This window comes from Athalia rosae, chromosome 2 (assembly GCF_917208135.1).
Source record: "Athalia rosae chromosome 2, iyAthRosa1.1, whole genome shotgun sequence".
Classification (NCBI taxonomy): domain Eukaryota; kingdom Metazoa; phylum Arthropoda; class Insecta; order Hymenoptera; family Athaliidae; genus Athalia; species Athalia rosae.
In genome coordinates this window covers 11,073,460-11,093,051 of record NC_064027.1, presented here as the reverse complement: position 1 = coordinate 11,093,051, position 19,592 = coordinate 11,073,460, and the positions used below count along the sequence as shown (strand labels likewise).

The 19,592-nt window shown below is 41.2% G+C and overlaps 3 protein-coding genes across 5 annotated transcripts in view; all 3 read right to left on the bottom strand.

The window, feature by feature from the left end:
• Positions 1-5,929, bottom strand: part of LOC125500070 — a 38,873-nt gene extending 32,944 nt beyond the window's left edge. Inside the window, exon 1 of one of the 2 annotated variants that reach the window (XR_007277250.1) lies at positions 225-5,929. The gene's annotated coding sequence lies outside the window, so the exon portion shown is untranslated. The remainder of the gene's footprint in view (positions 1-224) is intronic. The other variant, XR_007277249.1, reaches the window with a different exon arrangement.
• A 938-nt stretch (positions 5,930-6,867) lies between these two features.
• Positions 6,868-12,864, bottom strand: LOC105684960 (retinol-binding protein pinta-like). Its single transcript, XM_012398723.3, has 7 exons — positions 11,530-12,864; positions 9,327-9,492; positions 9,151-9,255; positions 8,917-9,061; positions 8,723-8,830; positions 8,479-8,587; positions 6,868-8,204 (listed from the first exon to the last, which is right to left on the bottom strand). Exons 1-7 carry the CDS (start codon positions 11,657-11,659, stop codon positions 8,053-8,055), a joined length of 915 nt encoding a protein of 304 aa, XP_012254146.2. The 5' UTR covers positions 11,660-12,864; the 3' UTR covers positions 6,868-8,052.
• Positions 12,865-13,000: 136 nt separating this feature from the next.
• On the bottom strand, positions 13,001-18,676 carry LOC105684942 (alpha-tocopherol transfer protein-like). 2 transcript variants are annotated; one of them, XM_012398699.3, is made up of 7 exons: positions 17,802-18,676; positions 16,299-16,464; positions 16,109-16,213; positions 15,772-15,916; positions 15,522-15,632; positions 15,192-15,300; positions 13,001-14,989 (listed from the first exon to the last, which is right to left on the bottom strand). In XM_012398699.3, exons 1-7 carry the CDS (start codon positions 17,929-17,931, stop codon positions 14,838-14,840), a joined length of 918 nt encoding a protein of 305 aa, XP_012254122.2. In that variant the 5' UTR covers positions 17,932-18,676; the 3' UTR covers positions 13,001-14,837. The 2 variants fall into 2 exon arrangements, with proteins under 2 accessions (XP_012254122.2, XP_012254133.2); XM_012398710.3 differs by lacking the exon at positions 17,802-18,676 and adding an exon at positions 16,572-17,727.
• Positions 18,677-19,592: the final 916 nt, after the last annotated feature.

Sequence of the window (19,592 nt, the reverse complement as noted above, 5' to 3'; positions counted from 1 at the left end):
GAAACATAAAACGAACAACCAAATAAGACGACGCGAATGGCGACGAGCGCGTGTATGAGTAAAATTGTGAAATGATTAAATATGTTTCCACATGAATACAATGAATGAGATCAGATATCAGGGATAAACAATATGATAACATTTTTAGAAGATAGTTCAATCTCTCGGGTGGGTTAATAATTGGTAAAATTAATATATGTATACATATATAACGAGCAACTTACATATCTTCCGATTCCGTGTTCTCGTCACGACGGACCTGGGAGAACAGAGCGAGCGGGCGATCGGCTTTTCGCGATTAGCTAATCCCTTTGTCGTAACGTTTCGGTGACGATCGTCGATCAGCACCCCTCCCTGCTCCAATCTGGCCGGTACATTTGTGGGTAACCACATGGGCACATTTATTTTTCCTGCAGACTATTCCTGCACCTATCAAAAGAATCCGCCGCACAGAATCTTTTTACTACATATTTCTTTCCTATTTTTATTTGGAGCTATTTTCAAATTCCAATCAATGAGTTTGTGCGCAGGAATTTACAAAGTCATTCGAAAACATCGTGACGATTCATACGTCCATTTTACATCAAACTCTTCTCAAACGTGACTTTAAAAAGCACCGTTTACCGGGCATAAAGATGCTGCGTTCCGTGCAAGAAATCGAAGCTTTTGCACGGGGGAAAAAATGCTCGACTTTTGTTTTTTCAACATCGCGAAATGCCTTTGAATATTTAGTCGAGTGAATTTTAGTGGACTATCTAGGAGGCCTGAACATATTCTATCCCAATGAAACGGGAGGGGCAAGGAGGCGTAGAGGCTATATAATAGATTATTCCCTGATCCCGTAGGCCTGAAGTGGTGGCGTCGCATATCGTATCTGATGGGACACGGATATACACTTTCCTCGTAAGGGCAACGCGCGCGTTCACGAGGAGGAACGCGTTCAACCCCTTCGCCACGGTGACGGGTGTATTCCGAGTCTGCGATAACCCTTTCCCTGAAACCAGCCAGTCACCACCACCGTCGTATTTTTCGATTCCCTTATACCCCCTGAACGAATTTCTGTTATGTCGGAGTTAAGAATTGGTCTGAGTTTGATCGTGGCAACCGGTCCGAAACTGTGAACGATTTTCACCAAACTTGAACGAGGTCGCAGAAGGGGGTTGGGGTGCTTTCCGAGAAGGAGGTGTCCTACCGAGAATCGGAAGAGATCAGGTGAAAGGTTCAGAAGTTAAAACGACTGTCAAAGACAGAGGAGAACGACGAGCCTTCCAGTATTCAAGGGGATATACTTGGACCCAATCGATGCCAACGAAATTTTTGTAGCCCTCGCAAACTAATGTTACTCCTTTGTATATTCTCATACTTTCACCGTGAACTAGAGATGGGAAAACTCGAAGGAAGATTCACTTGACAATCGGTAAGATTTATTAGTTTTCTCGACTGTATGACCAATAGAACCGGCGAAAAGCAAGGTGCTTTTGCTGGAATTATAAATAATATCATGCGACGTCATACGTAAAGATAGGGGCCGCGAATTACATCGTTAACTCCTTTTTACGGGGTCGTGGTTTGGCAAGCGCATCGATGTTCCCCGACCATCCATCTCTTTTCATTCGCTATAATTCCGAAACATTCTCACGGTGATCTGCAGACGTCTCATGTTTTTCGTATTACAGGAGTGTTCTAGGGGTGAAAAAATGTTGGCAGAAAGCTTTTTCTTTGAGCGGCATCGGAATTCGGCAATAGTTGATCGTGAGATTGATTATATGCACATTCAACATCTGTACAACACATGTACCTCTCTTCCATGCTGCATTATGGAACCATGCATCTCACCCTATCATAAAGTGCTTTGAGCACGGAATATGCGTAGTTGCGTCTAATAGGCCAGGTGGTAAGCCATTACAGTTAATTAGCCTAACCCTGTCGAAGGGTGAAATGCCCTGCGGGATATCGTACACATGTAACCTAGTGAGTGGGTAATAGCTAATTGCCGATGCCCGATTGAACTGACGTCTATCGACACCGACTTTAGAGTCCACGGCTTGACCATGTCCTGACTATAAAAAAAACACCCCTGCGGATATCCTCGGGCGTGCTTCTTCCACCTAACGATACCGAACAGCGTAGAAAATTCGCGATGTAACGGGCGTGGGACCGGTGAAATAATTAATGTCAGTCGTGACGGAGTGGTACGAAGACGTTCATTTTGCCAATGAAGGTAATCGAGGGGTTGCGAGAAAATAATTCCACGGTGCACGTGCTCTCGAACCGATGCAGCACACAGCAAAGCTAGAGAAATATAACATCGGCTTCAATTAACCTAAGCACACCGGGTTATCTCAGTTCAGCAGAGGTTTGTCGCATGTGGATATCACATACGGCCGCAGGTCGGTGGGAAGGTATGCTTATGGTTATTTTAAGACGACGACGCACGTGCTAGGTAATATCGTCAAATTCATTTGAGACATCGGGATGATGGGTCCGTGTACAAAAGCGCTTACACAACATGCGCGAACTCCGGTTAGGAAGGATCAGAATTTGGCGTATACTCGTATGCAAGGGGATATATCCCACTTCCTCTATCTCGCCACTCGAGGTGCTACGTAAATATAACGAAATTACATCGCTGCTGAAATCTGGGACAGAGTCGCGGTGAACTCTCCATTCCATGACCATAATTTGTGTTCATCTCGCCTCCCCGTTTGCGAGCAGGCGAACCGACCGGGAAGTGGTGAAGCCGTTTCAAATGTCAATCGCGAAGAAAGTCAAGGTCGAAGTCCCAAGTGTGAAATCGTAAAATTCGAACGACTTCCGCGATGGATATGAATTAAAGACGCAGCGGTATCGCGAGGAATACGAGGGAAACCTGTCGGGGTAATAAAACTGAAAATTTGGCGAGACCTCCGTAAATTCCGAAGGTAGGGCAATCGTTGGTCGAGATTTTGGCCCTTCAAAAAATTGTGCAGGGAAGAAGCAAAAGTTGCCTCCGGTATGGCCCGTACGTAGCAGCAGTGGCTGAATAGTTTCAGACCATTTATTATCCCTATTATCCCGCCTCCAACCTCACTCACTCCCGAGGGAACCCTACAACACCTACTGTTCCGAACCTTTCCTTCCACCCTCAGGTCTCCGTGTGTCCCTCCGACACATCGCTGGTAGCCCTTCATCGGACGACGTAGCTACTCTCTCAAGATCGGCGCGGTAACGTCTACGGCCGTGCAACATGGTCTGGTCTCCTTTTTATCGTCTAGTTATTTTCAAGTATCCGTCGCGTATATACCGGGGTTATCCTATCCACTTGCGACGATGGTCGTGCCACCGTTATCACCGAGAGCTTCGTGGGAACTGCACTCTGAACCTTGATTGTCCCGCGTTCGGATGTGGAGATGGGTGGCGATTTTCCAAACGCATAAGAGAGAAAAAGAACGGTGGAAAAACCGTTACGCCGATAAAAATGTGTAACGAGACGGGGGTGTTTTTCGTAAGATAGAGACTGCGGTTTCTCGCTACTGAATCAGGATGTTTTTATATATAACTCCGTGTCATTAAATTAACCCTGTTTCTCCTGGCTACGGAGTTATGGACGCCTGATTTTTATGGAGCGTCGCTAGTCTGGTAACAATTTGCAGCTGTGGTATATTCGGGGTGTTTTATGGAGAATAATCAGTAAAAACTTTCTTTCCAGCTTTCGTTCCCGACCAGCCGAAGAAGTGAGAGTTTATAGCCCTCGGTGTGCGTGTCGGTAGCGCCGCCGCGAAACAAAGAACGGGAACCGATCGATCCACCTGCGGTATAAATTATAGATACCCCGGAGAACGGTGACTTGTTCTATGATCTCCGTATAGGTATATCGCCATTTGCGTTCTGTTATTTTGTTCAAAGTCTACCGAACGCGCGGTAGAACATTTACCGGCACTGATGAAACGTAAACGTACAAAAAATGAGAAGAAAAAAAAAACAACATACGCGCCATTAAGTGAAAAGCTTTTTCACGCCTAGTAAATTTAAATTGGTGGTTCACCACGTGGAAAGGAACTAGTGAACGAAATGAGCGCAATTCCTCTTTTACACCTTTTACACAGCCGACCAACGATAGGATGGAGAATTCGCGTGCAGCTGTACAATTATATTTTACGATTCTCACGTTATAACTAACTCGCGTTTTAAACTGAATTAACGTAAGCCATGCACTTGCACATTTGACATTTGACTCGAATCTATTTGAGTCATTTTACGGATTCGCTTTTCCAAGTTACCAAGCCACGAGGATCAACGTTTCGACAGCGCACGCGAAATGTATTACACATGCGTATTTGCATAGGCCTACTCAATTTTCGGAAGATCCGTGTAATGGAAGAAATTTCAGAAAGCGATACGTGATCCTGAGTTTAGGAACGCGTGGAAAGAGCGCAACCAGAAGGTAGGCTAATACCTGAAATTATATGGGTGAACCTGAAGGGAATCCGAAACAAGATGAAGCTGACCAGAAACCAGCGCCGCTGACTGAAACCACATGGGAAACATATTTGGATTGAAAACCAATTGTTACATTTTATCTGTGAAAATATTTAAGTGACATCTAATTTCCATTTCCTCGGAGTAACCTGCCGCTCGTCAAAGTCTCGTGGAGATGAGTTTTTTAATTTTTATCTCATCCTGACGTTTCCATGACAATGCTAGTCCCGAAATCCTGGAACAAGCCCGGAATAATAGTTTCGTAGAGATGAAAAATTTACTAATTTTTACAGAATTTTCTCGTTGAAAGCGTCAAAAAGCCTCCGTGTAGAGACCTTCAACGAGTGTTTCCATCTAGTTTCGTTGTGTCATCTAGGCGAAATTTCCATTGTGCGATTGGGAAAGATATATTTGGGATTGTTGGACAATTTTAACTCTCGACTATGAAGAGCACGACGATGAAGACGTTCCTCATTTTCTTCTTGTTTTTTCGAGGTGCAGCTTCATCATTTGTTTGAAAGGAAGTCACTGCATTTGCAAATATTCGCGTAGCCTATACTTTTATGTAATGTTTAGGGTCGCAACTCGTTACTTCCACTTCGCTTGTTTCCACCCCTCGAAGCGATTACTCGGCATTTATTGCCGTTGTAAATAAGATCGTGGTTGTAAATCGGGCATTTGGTGAAGATTCTCAGCCCAAGTTCTCAACCCTCCGTTTTATACCTGAATTCCACGGCATGTTTTCGGTTTATTGGGAAGACTGGTGCAGTTGCTCGCGTTCGGGCACAGGATCTTTTGAATTGGGTCATGAAATTTTTACGTTTCGAGGATATCTTATACCCACCTACGTTCCAACTCTAGTATTACGTGTGAACTTCGATGCACCTGTAGAAACCCGCCTATACGTACCCGCCGACGTGCAGTCGAGTTTCTAGAACCGCGAGATCACACCAAGTATTCAAAAACTAAAACTTCCTAAACTGACCCGCAGCGCAGACCAGTGCGCTACGGACACCTGGCTTGATACAAAATTTATCTTCACGTGATCCGATTGCGAATTGTGCTGGATTTTTATTCGCTCTGCAAATATCTCGGATATGGGTTGAATTACGTTAAGGAATGGAGCTTGAGCACAATGAATTCTTTTTTCATCCAAGTAAATAAATTGATGGTCCAATTAGGTCGGGGTTGATTATAATTAAACCGCAATTAGGCAAAGCGGTTTAGTACCGAGCCAGAGTTTTGTATGCGGATCAGTGACGCACGACGTGGTGTAAATTAGGGTCCTTAATTCTTCGGTATCTTTGAACCACTAATAGTCACGCAAATATTTTCGATTACAAGCAAATAAACAGTTTTGAAATAAGTGCCGAATGGTCTTTTGTATCTTTGGATTTTCCAGAATCCCTGGAAATCGACTGATACTAGTTTGCTGAAATGATTTTTTTTCCCTCTACTTTTCGCTTCCAGAACCACCGAATTTTTTTTTTTTTAGACTATCTGCGTACAGATTCGAAGATAGATACCTATATGTATACACGACGGCACATCTTCTTTACGATCAATATCCAGTTCGATTGCGGAGGAATGAGAGGAGAAACAGGTGAAGAAAATGGAGAATAACTTCGATCCTGAGAACCGAGATGAGACTGATTGAAGACGAGGCAGCGCTAAAAATTGCTTACAAATATGATTGCTCGAGCGAGGAGCTCTATCGAATCGAGGAGGGAGAAGAGTTAGTTATTATTGAACGAAATTCTACCGGAAGTGAATGTATCTAATTTACATGATGGAACGAACATGATAAAATTGTGAAAAAAAAAAAAAAAAAAATATAAGAAACCATCGTTCATAATCAACCAACGTCTCCTCTGTCATGCTCTCCTTGTACACCAAGCGAAACTAGATGAACGGAATATGTCGTTGGAACAGACACTGAAAACGCAACCTCTCCGCTTCATATCGGAGCAAAACTTTTAGGCTTCTGAGATTTCGACGTCTCTTCAAATCTAAAAAAGTTTGTTGTCATTCCTGCAGTGGGATGTACGTACCTTTACTTAAGTATGAAACATGTAATCTCGAGGATCGTTCTTCCGGGAGAATGAACAAGACGAAATAGAATAAAATAAGAAGTGTACAGGTATGGTATAAATTGGTGATCATAAATCTTCAATCGATATCGATGGCCGAATGATATCCTCGAAAATGCTTCCAGTTCCTATCCAATTTCGCCGAGTATCAACGGAAGTCTTCAAAATATTCGTCCCCATTTCTCCACACGCTTCTATATCGCCAGCAACATATCGAAATACGGAAACACTAGTTCTTATCGTTGATGTACATAATAATATTGAGCAGAAACCGAGAAGGTTCTCAAAAATACCAGTGGAGCACGCAAATGTCCTTACATAAAATTCATAAAATTTTTATTTTCCCTAATGGGAGTAGGTCTACGTGTACACGTGTACTTTAACTTGCTAAAGTTGAGGGAAATCAGGAATATGTTAGGTTTTAACGCAGAACGCATGTTAAACTTGAGGCAGGTTGTTTTTTTGCAGAAAATAACGGGAATAAGACTGTTGCGAATCGGGTCAAGATTAGATTCGACGCGCGACTTGTCGTGCGGTGCATTACACGGTCAACCGAACTTCCCACTCACCGTTACATCCCGTTTCTTGCAAGAGAAATTGCAGGAACTAAATGAGCGTAAAAAGTGATCCGTTCGGTCTAGTCGAACAATTTCGCGCTTCATATTTTTTTAAATTCATTCATCAAATAATTTGTAGGCCGTGGGTCTCCGCAGGCTTTTTGAAACAAAAATACCAGAATAGCGAAATTTTTGGATTCCGTCAGTTTTGTGTTGCCAACGAATCGCGTCGAAGTGCGGGTGTGCCATTTCTGGGTCAAACCTGCCTAAGGGTGGAAATCTGCGTCCCGGTATCACACATGTAACGAGTTCAACTTTTTTAAAAATACTCGTTTGATTGCGCGTATATTTTATACAATTGTCAACATATCGTTGCAAATTTTTAAATGATCGATACAAAGGTATGAGTGTAAATTATTTACTACGTTAGCGTAAGTGCATGTGACTCGCGTGATTATTACTTCAGGATTCGAATTTTGTCTCGAGTATTTGTATAATTGTTCAAAACGAACAAAGTTCCATTCAATTGTAATAATCTTATCGCAACGAACAATTACATTTGAAATATGAATTTATTATGTAGCCTTGGTGCAGAACTTGCCTAATTCACATAGCTTTGAATCGGAATGGAAAAATGTTATACTCGGCGTGACACTGTTCCATTATAAATTTGAATTACTGCATCCCTTGGTTTGTAATTTTCCTTTCTAGAAATCATCGCATTACTTTCCGCTTCCGAAAAATACTCTTGGAATGATAACCCCATGTGTAAACTGTACCAAGGTACGTCATCTATCGGATCAATAATCGGGCACCCTCGACTTTTTTCCCCAACCAAAGCAGTGGTGCAATATCGGGTAGCGATAATTTCATAGTCTCCTAACGCGGTGATACAATTACGCATACATTATGTACAAAATGCAAAACTTAGCATGAATTGTCGGGTCCTAGTCGACTTCCAGTTTTCGGAAGGACCCGGAAAATCCGAATAAGTTGTCTGCGTCGATCGCTGGACCGGGGCGAAGGCTTTCGTCCGCTAAAACGTTCTGCTGTTCCATGAACCAGTCTCGCCATTGGTCTACTTCTTGGAGCCACTGATCTGAGGCGGAAAAAAATTCATCGCACTTTTAATCAGTATGCATTCACTAGATATTGCACCACACATCGTTGCACCACAGATAATTTTTCGCATTACTCATGATGAATACAAAATAAGAGAAAGAGGAAAAAATGTCAGAGAGTTTGAATATTAGCTAGAGTTCTAAAATATACCGACAAATTGAAACACCAGAACGAACTTAGTTTTAGCAGATGTAGATTTATGAAATATCTAAGAAGAAGTAATTTAAAATGGCATTAATAAAGATACTAACTAGATATGATATCCATGGTTAGATAGTCACCACCATATTCCTTTGGTAGTATAGATTTTGGAACGTATTCATAGAATGATTCCAAATCACCCACGGCATGAACGTGCACCTGCGATTCCATAAATAAAATTCTTGTTGTACTAGTCGAGTCTTTTCCAGATTGTCGATGATGAGTAATTTTTTTGTTCTCATTACTGCAGCTACGTTGTGTTCAAATTGCATGGCTAATGTTAGCTCCACTTACCCTGGCAGCAAGTTTTGGCTTCATTACCGACTTGACCATGGTGACCATGCGATCAATGAAGGGCGGTGCATTGATGAAGTGGATTCCTTTTATTCGTGCCACATAGGCCTTCGAGCAACGGGAAAATTCAACGATTAATTTCATGGGGTATTAGTTACTCGTTTTGGAAGATTGAAAAAAAAAACTTCACTCACAGATGACGCGGTTTCGCACTTCTTGAGCAGTACGGGTGTTAATTTCATCAGGTGACCCATGCTTACCAACGCAAAATCGTATACAAATATGTTACCGAAGGCTCGGCATATGTCCAATCGAATATCACCCACCATAAACATGTACCTTTTTTCGAACGAAGCACAGGACATTGATTAGAAAAAAGATTGATCAAAGTTACCTGGAGATATTTGCAGCTGAAGTTAAAAACGTACTTGTAAAGTTCCCAGGGTTCAAATTTGCTCACATCATTAACGGTTGGCCGTAGAATACAGACTCGGCACTTTTCGGGCGATAATTTTGGAAGACACACGTACTGCCTGCGGAAACATGCAGCGGTTATTCACAAAGAGAACTCGACGCGTCTGCCGACGTGTATTTAGTCACGTACATTATCCCATATAAAGCAGAAAGTTTGGGTCCTCGGGGATCTCTGGATTCGAAGAGTTCAGGTATGAGTCGCCTTATAGTATAATACATATCCAATTTCTCTTTTGCTCGTTCCAAGCTCATCTTTGTCCCGGTGATGAAGCATTCCAATTTCTCGTCGGACGCGTCTGTGCAAAAGGAACGACTCCGCTTGAGATTATCGTCATGTTTAATTGACACAAGTGGATTGGGAGCAGCCGAAACCCAAAATTGATACGAGTATCGTCGATATTATTCGGGAGGACTGGGTGAAGTAGGCAGCAAGACAAAGCAAGTCTCGTATGACCCAGAATTTTTGGTCTTCAAATCACTCTGATGTTTTTCATCTTGCCCGTGTTAATTATCCCCTGATTTATCAGCATTTTGGAGAAATGCATTTCATTTGAAAACGAACGGCTAGTTTTATTCGAATAAAATTTTTACGGAACATCATAATCTCGCCTGAAATCCTCACTACTTCCGATTTTTAATGCCACTGACCCAAATAAGCGTCGATTGCACAAGGCTTCTCTCTGTTCAAACCATATGGAACATTTGAAAATATTAACTGCCTAGAGCTACTACAGATGCGGTTTCATGGAACAATCAGGTCGTGCCGCATGTAAAATAGCGAAACCGCTTGGTAAAACTGTCCGTTTTTTTTTTCTGCTGATAATTTGAATAATTCTAGCGTTTTCAGTGTGATTTGAACAAAAAAAACCGAATGAATTCACAACTAGTTGTGCGTTTTTGGACATTTGATGAAAGTCAAGGATACATTTTTTTCACCTTCATGCGTAAGCCTTTCAACATTCATCTTTCTCTCATTAGACTGTGGAATTCAGTTTTTTCAATTTTGTTCCCAGTGATAGCGTGAACAGCTCTAGCAATTTGATTGGTATCATATTTATGACGCGTGCGTCATTACTACGGACACACGAGTATTCGTGGTAAAATTTCGGATGATTTTCGTGTGCGAGTTATCTGGTTTTCGACTAGATACAGAGTATGAAAATCTCTTGCGGAGACTACAAGTGAAGTCGCCTAATGTATTCGGATTCAAATTATTGCAAATATCATAATATCAGCCGAATGATCGTTGAACTGCAGAAAGTTCTGAATGACACTCAATATTACTCAATAATTGTCATTAGTTGTACATTAATTTATGTAGTGACCCGTACTTCATGTGACACAATATTACAAACTGTAGGCGTAAAAGCAATAACTTTTTACATAGGCGGTGGAAATGACGCAGTTTTGCTCTGTTGCAAAAGCACCGGACGCGAAAAAGCGTACCAACGTGGCGTTTCTCGTCACACTTGCATTGAATGCACATGATTTCGCAGTGCGTGCAGGATATTGCAGCCAGGTACGATTAAAATGCAGTGTTGGGTATCATTTTTTCAAATCATTTCTTCGCATTAGTGTCTGTTTATATTTACGGTACAGTGAATTTTGTAGGATATAATTTGATTTCCATGCGTTCAACTAACGACGACCATTTGGTAATTATTCAAAAATTATGTAAATTAATTTTCGTGCGTCACGTGACCTATTCAGAAATTATTATGAGCTAAAAGACGTTCGCGCGGAACTTGATGCGCAAAATATGACAGATGTGATAGAACCGTGTAAGTAATATCCGATGCGTATGTATAGGTATAAGCTAGACGATGCTCTGCAGTGAAAGTTCACGCTTTCTTCTTCCTTCAATTTTCAGAGCTGAACTAATATAACTTCACCGGCGAAATATGTACGCGTGACCAAAAATGAGCGCAAACCTGCAGAACTTTCTATCGCAAAACACAGTGAATATTATTTATGCGTGTGAGAGTTGTAACTACATACATAGCTACCAAACGTTTCAATTATGGCTCGACAATTACCTTATTGTTAGTCGGAATCTACGGTATACAAATATAATTTTGTTTTCTATCCGAATTTTTTAATGACTCTTGTTTTTTCAAAGCAACAAATGACAGAAATCAAATCTAGCGATTGTTGTCAAATGAGTGTAATGCCTTTCAACTTTTTTCTATAATTTTCAATGACTTAGCTACTTCAGAAACCATGAGTGTGAAACATGGGATTTTTCGTCCCAGTTTGCGTCAACGACATCGCACGCCGGCAACTCTACGAATTCTCAATCATTTCCGATAAAATTTGGCAATCGATCGACTTACCTTGAGGAAGATGTGGTTGCATCTTGAGCCAGTCTCTCAATCTATCCCGAAGTTCGAATAATAGTTTTTCACTACCGCCTACCGCGAGGCACAGCTCTTCCTTGCTGCATGATTCTAGTTTCAAAGACATTCTGGTGAATATGTTAGGATGTGAGATTGTAAGAGACAAACGCGGTAAGAATAACCAGTCGCCGCGAAGTGCACTACACTGGTTCAGTACCTTTACTGTTTCTTTGGGATTTCATCCCACTCCTAAGGCCCCATCTAATTGCTTTACCTGACGACTAGCGCGATAGCGCTCGACGAATCTACGAGTAACATGGTCCGTTCACCATTGCATGTTGCGCGCTTAGAACTAAAAATTGAAAGCCAAATCTCCGAAGATGGTGTAAGATAATCGATGGGTGATTTTGTTCACAGGAAAAGCTCATCCTGGATCCGGTTTTCCAAGAACTTGGAGCAATGTAATGTAGAGTAATGTAATTCAAAGTGCGTGGCATATCACTTGACCAATTCCCCCGAATCGTATCTGTATGGTAAACGAAAGAAGAAATCCTATGCAATTGATTTTGCGTAATTGTTTGGTAAGATCCAAATATGTGAGGTTGCAGTTGTCACGTTGGAGTGTACGTGATCCATCTACGATGCTTAAAAACGTGTAAACCATGCTCCTCATCGGTGCATCCACCTTTGTTGCATCACAGTTGTTTGCACAGTGTGAACAAATTATAGTAATTGGGGTCTCAATTATTCGCGACCGGCCTGTCAGGGCATACTGATAAACCAAGGATTACTCACGTGGAAGACCGAAGTGATTTGAAAGTTTTATTGATACGCGATCGATCCGCTGTTCGTGTCAATAAACTTGGTGAAGTGACGTAGTCTTGACGGTACGACAGGCCCCACGGTTTCCCGACTTGATAATTATTTATCTATATGTAGGTGTACGTAATGATGTCATCTCTTGCAGGCGTTAGACCATCGGTATAGTAACAAGCGAATGGTCAACGAGTATTCAAAAGTCGGATAATTTCTCCGCTAAATTCAGTCTTCTCTCTCTGTATCTCTATAAAACAACTCCAGCTTTGCATAATTTGCATACATTATCCAAATTACGTGCCATGGATAGTTAGTTGTTCATGATTGGTTTGGGCACTGAGATTCAAGGTCAGTGTTTAACAATAAGAGTAGCCACGTATCTATTGGAATGCATCGACATGCAATAGTTTAATTCTTTGGTTACCGAGCGTGAGTGAAATTTTTTTCGTTTCACAAGTTTTTCTTTTACCAAACATGTTCCTGTTTTCGTTGATATGGTGAAATTTTTTGGCTGAACGATTCTTCGTGACCTATGGTGTATTCAAGACGTGATTTCTGTAAAGGGATCGAAATGAAACAAAATACAATGGAGTCATGAAGATGACAAGAGAATAGAAGTATAATTATTTGAATGAAATAAAGAGGAACTAAATAAGAACAAAATCATTCATTTATTTTTCTGAACAAAATTCTTGGTTGAAACCTTCGACCTCATTATCCATTACTGTTTTCTCTTTTCTTTTATTTCCGACGGCGGGAGTTTGTATTCTCTAACTTACGAGTTTTTTCTTCTAAGTTTTTGATTCACTAATCTTTGACCATTTTTTAATTTTTGTGATTTGTATTGTAAATGACGTGGACAAAAAAAACAATTATTTCATTTATTTACGACCCTATTAACTAACTTCAAATTGCATCTTGGGCACCTACATAAATGAATGGATTTAGAAGAAAAGGAATTTCGAAATGTTAGTTTTAATTTTCACTAATTCTTTTTCCTAATTTATGGATCAAATCCGAGATTAAGGAGTGTTTCAGTCATACGTGTCCTAACATCTTAGTATTAATTTTTGGTTATAGCAAAATTGAAACTACGTCAGAAATCCCGGGTAATTCTGACTCAATTGGTCACTTTGCATGGTGAATGCTGGTACACGAGATACTACAAGTTCATTACCTAGTATTTACCTTCAACGTCGAGACACTCAATGTTACCAAACCGCAGAACTTCCCAATGAAACGCAACAGCATAAAAGTGACCAAAACTGGGTCATCGAAACGAAGTATTCGTCAAGGTTCGCGGGATCTTCCGATGTAGAACCCGAAAGTCATGGTGGGCTAGCTCCCGAACAGAATATTTTTCCGGCTGTGATCTGGCCCTGGCTAGGCATGCCTGATAGGACCGATCAGGCCCCAATCAGGCATGAATATCCAGCGCGGATCAATTATGTAACGCTTCGCATCGTCCGGCCCTGATCAGGCATTTTAGTCAGGCCCTGATATCGTGCCTTGGGTCCCCCTGATTTGAAGCCTGAGGCTACCCGGATCAGTGCCTTAGGCCACTCAGATCTGTACCTGAGACCACCCTGAAGTGTGCCCAGGTACTAAATAATGTGATGAATCCACAAATTGACTTGAATGAATGTCGAAAGGTTTAATGGTAGTTTGTTCTTAACAATGTAATTTGTATTCTAATCTTAGCCCAGTTACTTATTCTAAATATTGTCACAGCTTGAAAATCTATATATATGCTCACCTCCAATGTGCCCATACTATTATCTGCTACAGCCCATATAAATTTATGTAATAAATAAATGAATTGCTGAGCGTGGCTCATGTATGTCTGAATTGTTTGGTGATCAAGTCTCGACCCGATTCGATTCGCCGAGCACTATCTGATCAATCCTCGACCTGAGTGCGATCAGGCAAAATGCGCCAGGCATACCTTAACCTCAACTGACGAGGCCTCGATTCGAGTCCCGACAAGCAAAACGTATTAGACATACCTGACGTCGACTGATCAGGCCCGGGTCCGAATTCTATCAGGTGAAACGCGTCAGGCATACCTGACGTAGACTGCTGATCAGGCCCGGGCCCGAACTCTATCAGGCAAAAGGTTGCAGGCGTGCCACAACCTCGACTGATCGGGCTCTGACCATCCCTGATTGGGCCCGGATCATGACCCGATTCGGCTGGCCGGGATGCCTTAACCGGCCCAGATCAGACATCAGGCCACCTGATTAATTTTCTGCTCGGGCTCTTCTAAATGCCAAACAAGCAGCAGTAAAACACCGATCGATTGATTAAATACCGAAGAGGTTTAAACGATTCCACTGTGTTTCTAGATATGAATATCCTTCCTTCATGCACCTGAGTTATAATATCTGTTCCACATTCATTTGTCTCGGCGATGTTTTTTTCTATCTTTCGGGAGAACAGTACCAACAGACACCTGCACTATAAGCAATACAAAATTTCCAGTAGTAGGTCTAATCAATATCTAGTTTTCGAAAAGATCCGGTTATTCCAAAAAGGTCGTCAGTTTTCAAGGATGGGCCTTGTCGAAGATTTTCATTAACTACAAGTTTATCTTGTTCTAAGAACCAGTCTCGTTTTTCCTCAATGGTTTGAGCCCACGAATCTGTAATCAATTGAAAATTCACAAAATACAAACGCAGCTGAAAGAATTTTCTAATCGTACTACAGGATTTCGTAGAAGTGATATCAAAAATGCAGGTTATTCTCCATCAAAGAAGCGTCAACAAAACTGTTGCAGATCGAAACACTATCGTACCACAAGACCGCGAATCTATCGATCGATCGCAGGTCCTTTTCGCACTTACCAGCCAGTTCAGTTAAGGGTCGTTCATCGCCACCGTATTCTCGCGGTAGTATAGATTTCGGTACGTAGTCAAACAATCCTTCGTAATTTTCTCCCGGAAAAACGAGCACCTGTGGGTTCAAAATCGCTCACATCAGTTACCTGGAACTTGAGGTTCACGACAAGTAAATTGTTGATTCCGGCATTATAATTATGCCACGAGGGCAGTTCGGGTAAAGCGTATGCGAACATACAGATTCACTCATCTTTCAAAGTTGAAAACGGGGAATACGACACAATACCCTTTGCCATGATCACACATTGCCATGCAATAATCGTGACACGTACGTACCCTTGCTGCAAGTTTAGGTTTCATAACTGTCTTGGCTATTTTCATCACGGTCTCTGACCCCCGCACAGGGTTGATTATGTATATCCCTTTAATTCTCTGAGCGAAAGCTTTCTGAAAAGGAACTACATTTAGGGCATGCGATCATCGAACCATAATTAACAGATATCAATAAAATCCACTGGAGTCTCACGAAGGTTATCAAATGCAAATTTGGGAAGCAGTCAATCAAGGCATCGCCAGAGATATTTACCTTCATTACGATTTCGCCTTTTTTAATGAGCGTTGGCGTCCACTTGGCAACAAAGGCGAAGGTCAGCATCGTGTGATCACAGATGATAATGCATCCGGTACTGGAAGATGCAGACATCAAATAGTCCTGCATCATCAGAACGTACCTGTTCATAAGATATCCATGTTCAGGAGAGTAACGAGATCAAGAAATGCGGTGACATTGTCACGCGTCGACTAACTCTTGTCGTCCGAGTAATTCATGTTCTTATTATGCATACTAGAATGCTTATGCCGGAATTGGTATCAAAATTGAACATAAACACTGGGTCGAAATGAGAATGCATCGAGTTACGTACTTAGCCGATTCGTAAGCATCGTAATTGGTGTAATCGTCGGAGTTGGGTCGCATGATACAGATTCTGTATTTTTCGGGGGTGAGCTTGGGAAGGAAAACGGCTAACCTGCAACATGACATTAATTTTCCATCGATCAATTCCGATTTCTCATCTGTGACGACAGCTGGCAAATGGCAGCTGGTATACGTACATCAATTTCCTCGCCTGGATTATGCTTTGGCTAAGTGGATCTCTGTTTCTAAGGAGATCCGGAACGATGGTTCTCATGGTGTAATACATGTCCAGCTTCTGCTTGGCTTGCTCCAAACTCATTTTTGTGGCGATGATAAAATTCTCCATTGTAGACTTCGGCATATCTTGAAAAGTGAACGATCGGATGGTAATGAGTATACTTGGTTTTCGTTATAGCGATCAGAAACATGTCACATTATTGAATCGTAAGGGTTGGTCGGATTTGATGTACCTGACTCCGCGCTGTAGTGCTTGTATTCAAGCTGATACCTGGGAATGTAAACCTCAACTCGACTGGCCCATAAATTTAGTTAATGGAGCTCGAAATATCACTGGAAGCAAACCGTTGGAAATTTCAAAATCTCGATACATCGCAACTGGCGGACCATACGGTGAATCCCGGTACATGTTAATCTTTTCACGATAGGATTTCATGAAAAAAATTCGGTCAAATCTGAGTCCTCAAGATATATCGGCTGGTCGAGTAGGGATGGACATTTGCGCTCATGTTCTGTTTAGTCTATTCAGTGATATGATAGCGGCGAATGGAAGAAGCAACTAGATAGGATATGAATTTCATGAAATTCGGTTCAGACTTGATAGTATATCGTTTAAAACATGAACTCGTTTTTTCACATCAAAGTAGATTGTAATGGGTGAAATGTCAAATGGTTTATTTCACGAGATAAGCATGTAACCTTGCTCACGTAGACGATTAAATAGCTCGATAATTGAATATTTCAAGAATTATAGGTTTCGATTATATATTTTGACTACGACCAGTGTAACCCTGGCGCCTCTGTTTACGCTTGATGAATATCTCCTAGTTAGAAATTCTTAATGTCTAGTCTTCCTGTTATTTGTCCGTCATCGCACGTCAATCAAGGACACCGAGTTCGTAATTGCAATTAGAGTAGAAAACATCCTCATCGTCATTAGATTTCATCAGATTAAAAATGTCGCATATAAACGAGATGAATTCTAGTTCCCGGGTCACCTTGTGTTTTTTTTTCGTAATTAACTCGTTCATGGAATTTAGTTATGAGATCGACGATTCAATTATCTCTAGTCCGATCACACTGGACTTCAATTGTTTTGAAATTTAACAAAAGACGCATCAAAGTTGGGAAATTGATCAAGTATTGCGTAGAATTGATGAGAGAGAATGCTCGCCTTGTGAACGAGGCCAAGGACAAACGCAATACAGACGAAGAAAGTTTCAGGGGCATATAGAGTTGATGTTGGATCAAACTGCACAATCGTGAACTTCATCATGACGCAGTAGTAATTATCTAGTTCATGATTATCGTCTAACTCGCATGACAGATACACGACAAGTTTTCACGAATATTACAGTAGGAATTGATGAATATCCCGAATGAAATATTCTAACAGTATAGTATAACACAACAAAGCGATATCGTAACGACTTGCAAGACACTGTTTCATCACTTATGCACACCTTGAGGGAGATGTTTCTGTGATTTGAGCCAATCCTGAAGTCTTTCCCGAATTTCATCAAGGGATTTTTTCGTTTGACCCATCAGACCGCACACCTCCTCTGCGCTGCATTGTTCCATTTCCAACGCCATAATTTTGAAAGAACACAACTCGTAGATCTCGACAATTCCACTACTCTAGAAACAACTCTGTTAACTATCTATCGATGCTAGCGGCTACAATGCCTGTGAATGCTTGATACGTCGGAGTCGGTCGCTATTGGTTTTATGGTTTTGGTTATCCTTGACCGTCGGGAGAAGGTAGGTCTTGAGAGACTGAAATGAATGAGTCTAACTCTGAGAGGATAAAAAAAAGATGTATCAAAATAAACGTTCAATGATTGGGTGTGGGCCACGGGCGCGGGGGCGAGTGTAAGCAATAATATGCCGATGAGATGAGAAAAAAGAAGTGATATGATTATCTGAGGATGTTGAGACAAATGATTCTGCTATCGCTCTCAATTTGATTACCGCTGCCGTTTTAAGTGCTATGTCAGATGAAATTAATCTAGTTACGTACGTCTTACGTACTTCGCTTCGGATGAACCGATGGATCTTTTCAACTGCTTTTCTGTGACAATGCATGCCCTAATGTTGACAAGAATTTTTGATTAGGTGCAACGCAATGGTTTGAATTATTTCTGTTGAACCGACTTTGAGACGGTACGATTCTGCGCCAAAAAAAAACAACTTCATTATATAGTATAAGTTGTGCGAAATTTCGCGTTGTCACTGTGAATGTTCCACAGAAGCGCTATAAATGTTTTAAGTGAGCATTAACCGTGATAGCTTCAATTCCGATATGGCAAAACGTTGTTTCGTGATTTACTGTAAGTGCGTTCGTATGTCTGATCAATAAACATAGAGACGTTTGGTTCGTGCGCACAGTCGAAGTGGTGGCGTGACAAAGAATGAGAGTAACATCAATGAGTCGTAAAATTATTACTACGTTACAATACTACGACTATGTAATATCATCGCGTAACGTTAACTCGGGGAATACCGAGGTCTTCAAGTAAAGGTCGCGAACGTTGTTTCTCCGAGAAATTTGACTGCGTATTTCAATAATCTACTCGATTAAGATTTGTGTTGTGGATCAACCGCTATAATGTATCGAGTGTTGTTTTTTTCCATCATTATCTTCGATTTTTTTTTTGACCCAATCATATTTCTGCGAAAACATTGCGTCATCGATTAACCCGCAGTTTTGGTAGTGCAATAGAGGTGTTTCAGAATTTCAAAAACCGGATGGAACAGTATATTCGTTTAGTTTCTAGGAAAAATAAAATTGATTAGTATTGGTTCTCGCGTCTAGTTTTTATTCGGATTTTCAAATTGGCTGGTTTGTTCGGGCACCCTGTTTAACTGAAAAACCAGAGCGCTCTGTTGCATGTATGTACATACGTTCAAATGATCCTAGACAGTAATAATCTCCTACTCAAGGGCAACTCGATGAATTTAATTAGCATTTAAAAAGCTGTGTGCGTTGGAACACGTCAGAATCGATCATTTTTATTATGTCATCAGTGAGGCTGTGCTGGCCTCTAGACAAAAAAAAATGTCTACCAAGTTTGTTGTATAGACATACTTGAAATTTGGAGAAAATTGCTGCCCTGTTCAAAATCAGTGCACTGAACTATATTCTGATCGTTCTCATGCTGTGAATCTCGAAGTTTGTCACTAAGTCCGAATAATAATTTTTCATTTCTTTTTAATCTGACTCAAGATTCCTTTAATGTACACGTCATCATTTC

Excerpts from the sequence above, each read along its gene's own strand:
- LOC105684942 (XM_012398699.3), bottom strand. The coding sequence starts at position 17,931 with ATGGCGTTGGAAATGGAACAATGCAGCGCAGAGGAGGTGTGCGGTCTG. Across the intron at positions 16,465-17,801 it reads ACAGAAACATCTCCCTCAAG|ATATGCCGAAGTCTACAATG; the intron begins GTGTGCATAAGT and ends TCACTTTTCAAG. Across the intron at positions 16,214-16,298 it reads ATCCAGGCGAGGAAATTGAT|GTTAGCCGTTTTCCTTCCCA; the intron begins GTACGTATACCA and ends GTCATGTTGCAG.
- LOC105684960 (XM_012398723.3), bottom strand. The coding sequence starts at position 11,659 with ATGTCTTTGAAACTAGAATCATGCAGCAAGGAAGAGCTGTGCCTCGCG. Across the intron at positions 9,493-11,529 it reads GCAACCACATCTTCCTCAAG|ACGCGTCCGACGAGAAATTG; the intron begins GTAAGTCGATCG and ends CCTTTTGCACAG. Across the intron at positions 8,588-8,722 it reads AGCCAAAACTTGCTGCCAGG|GTGCACGTTCATGCCGTGGG; the intron begins GTAAGTGGAGCT and ends ATGGAATCGCAG.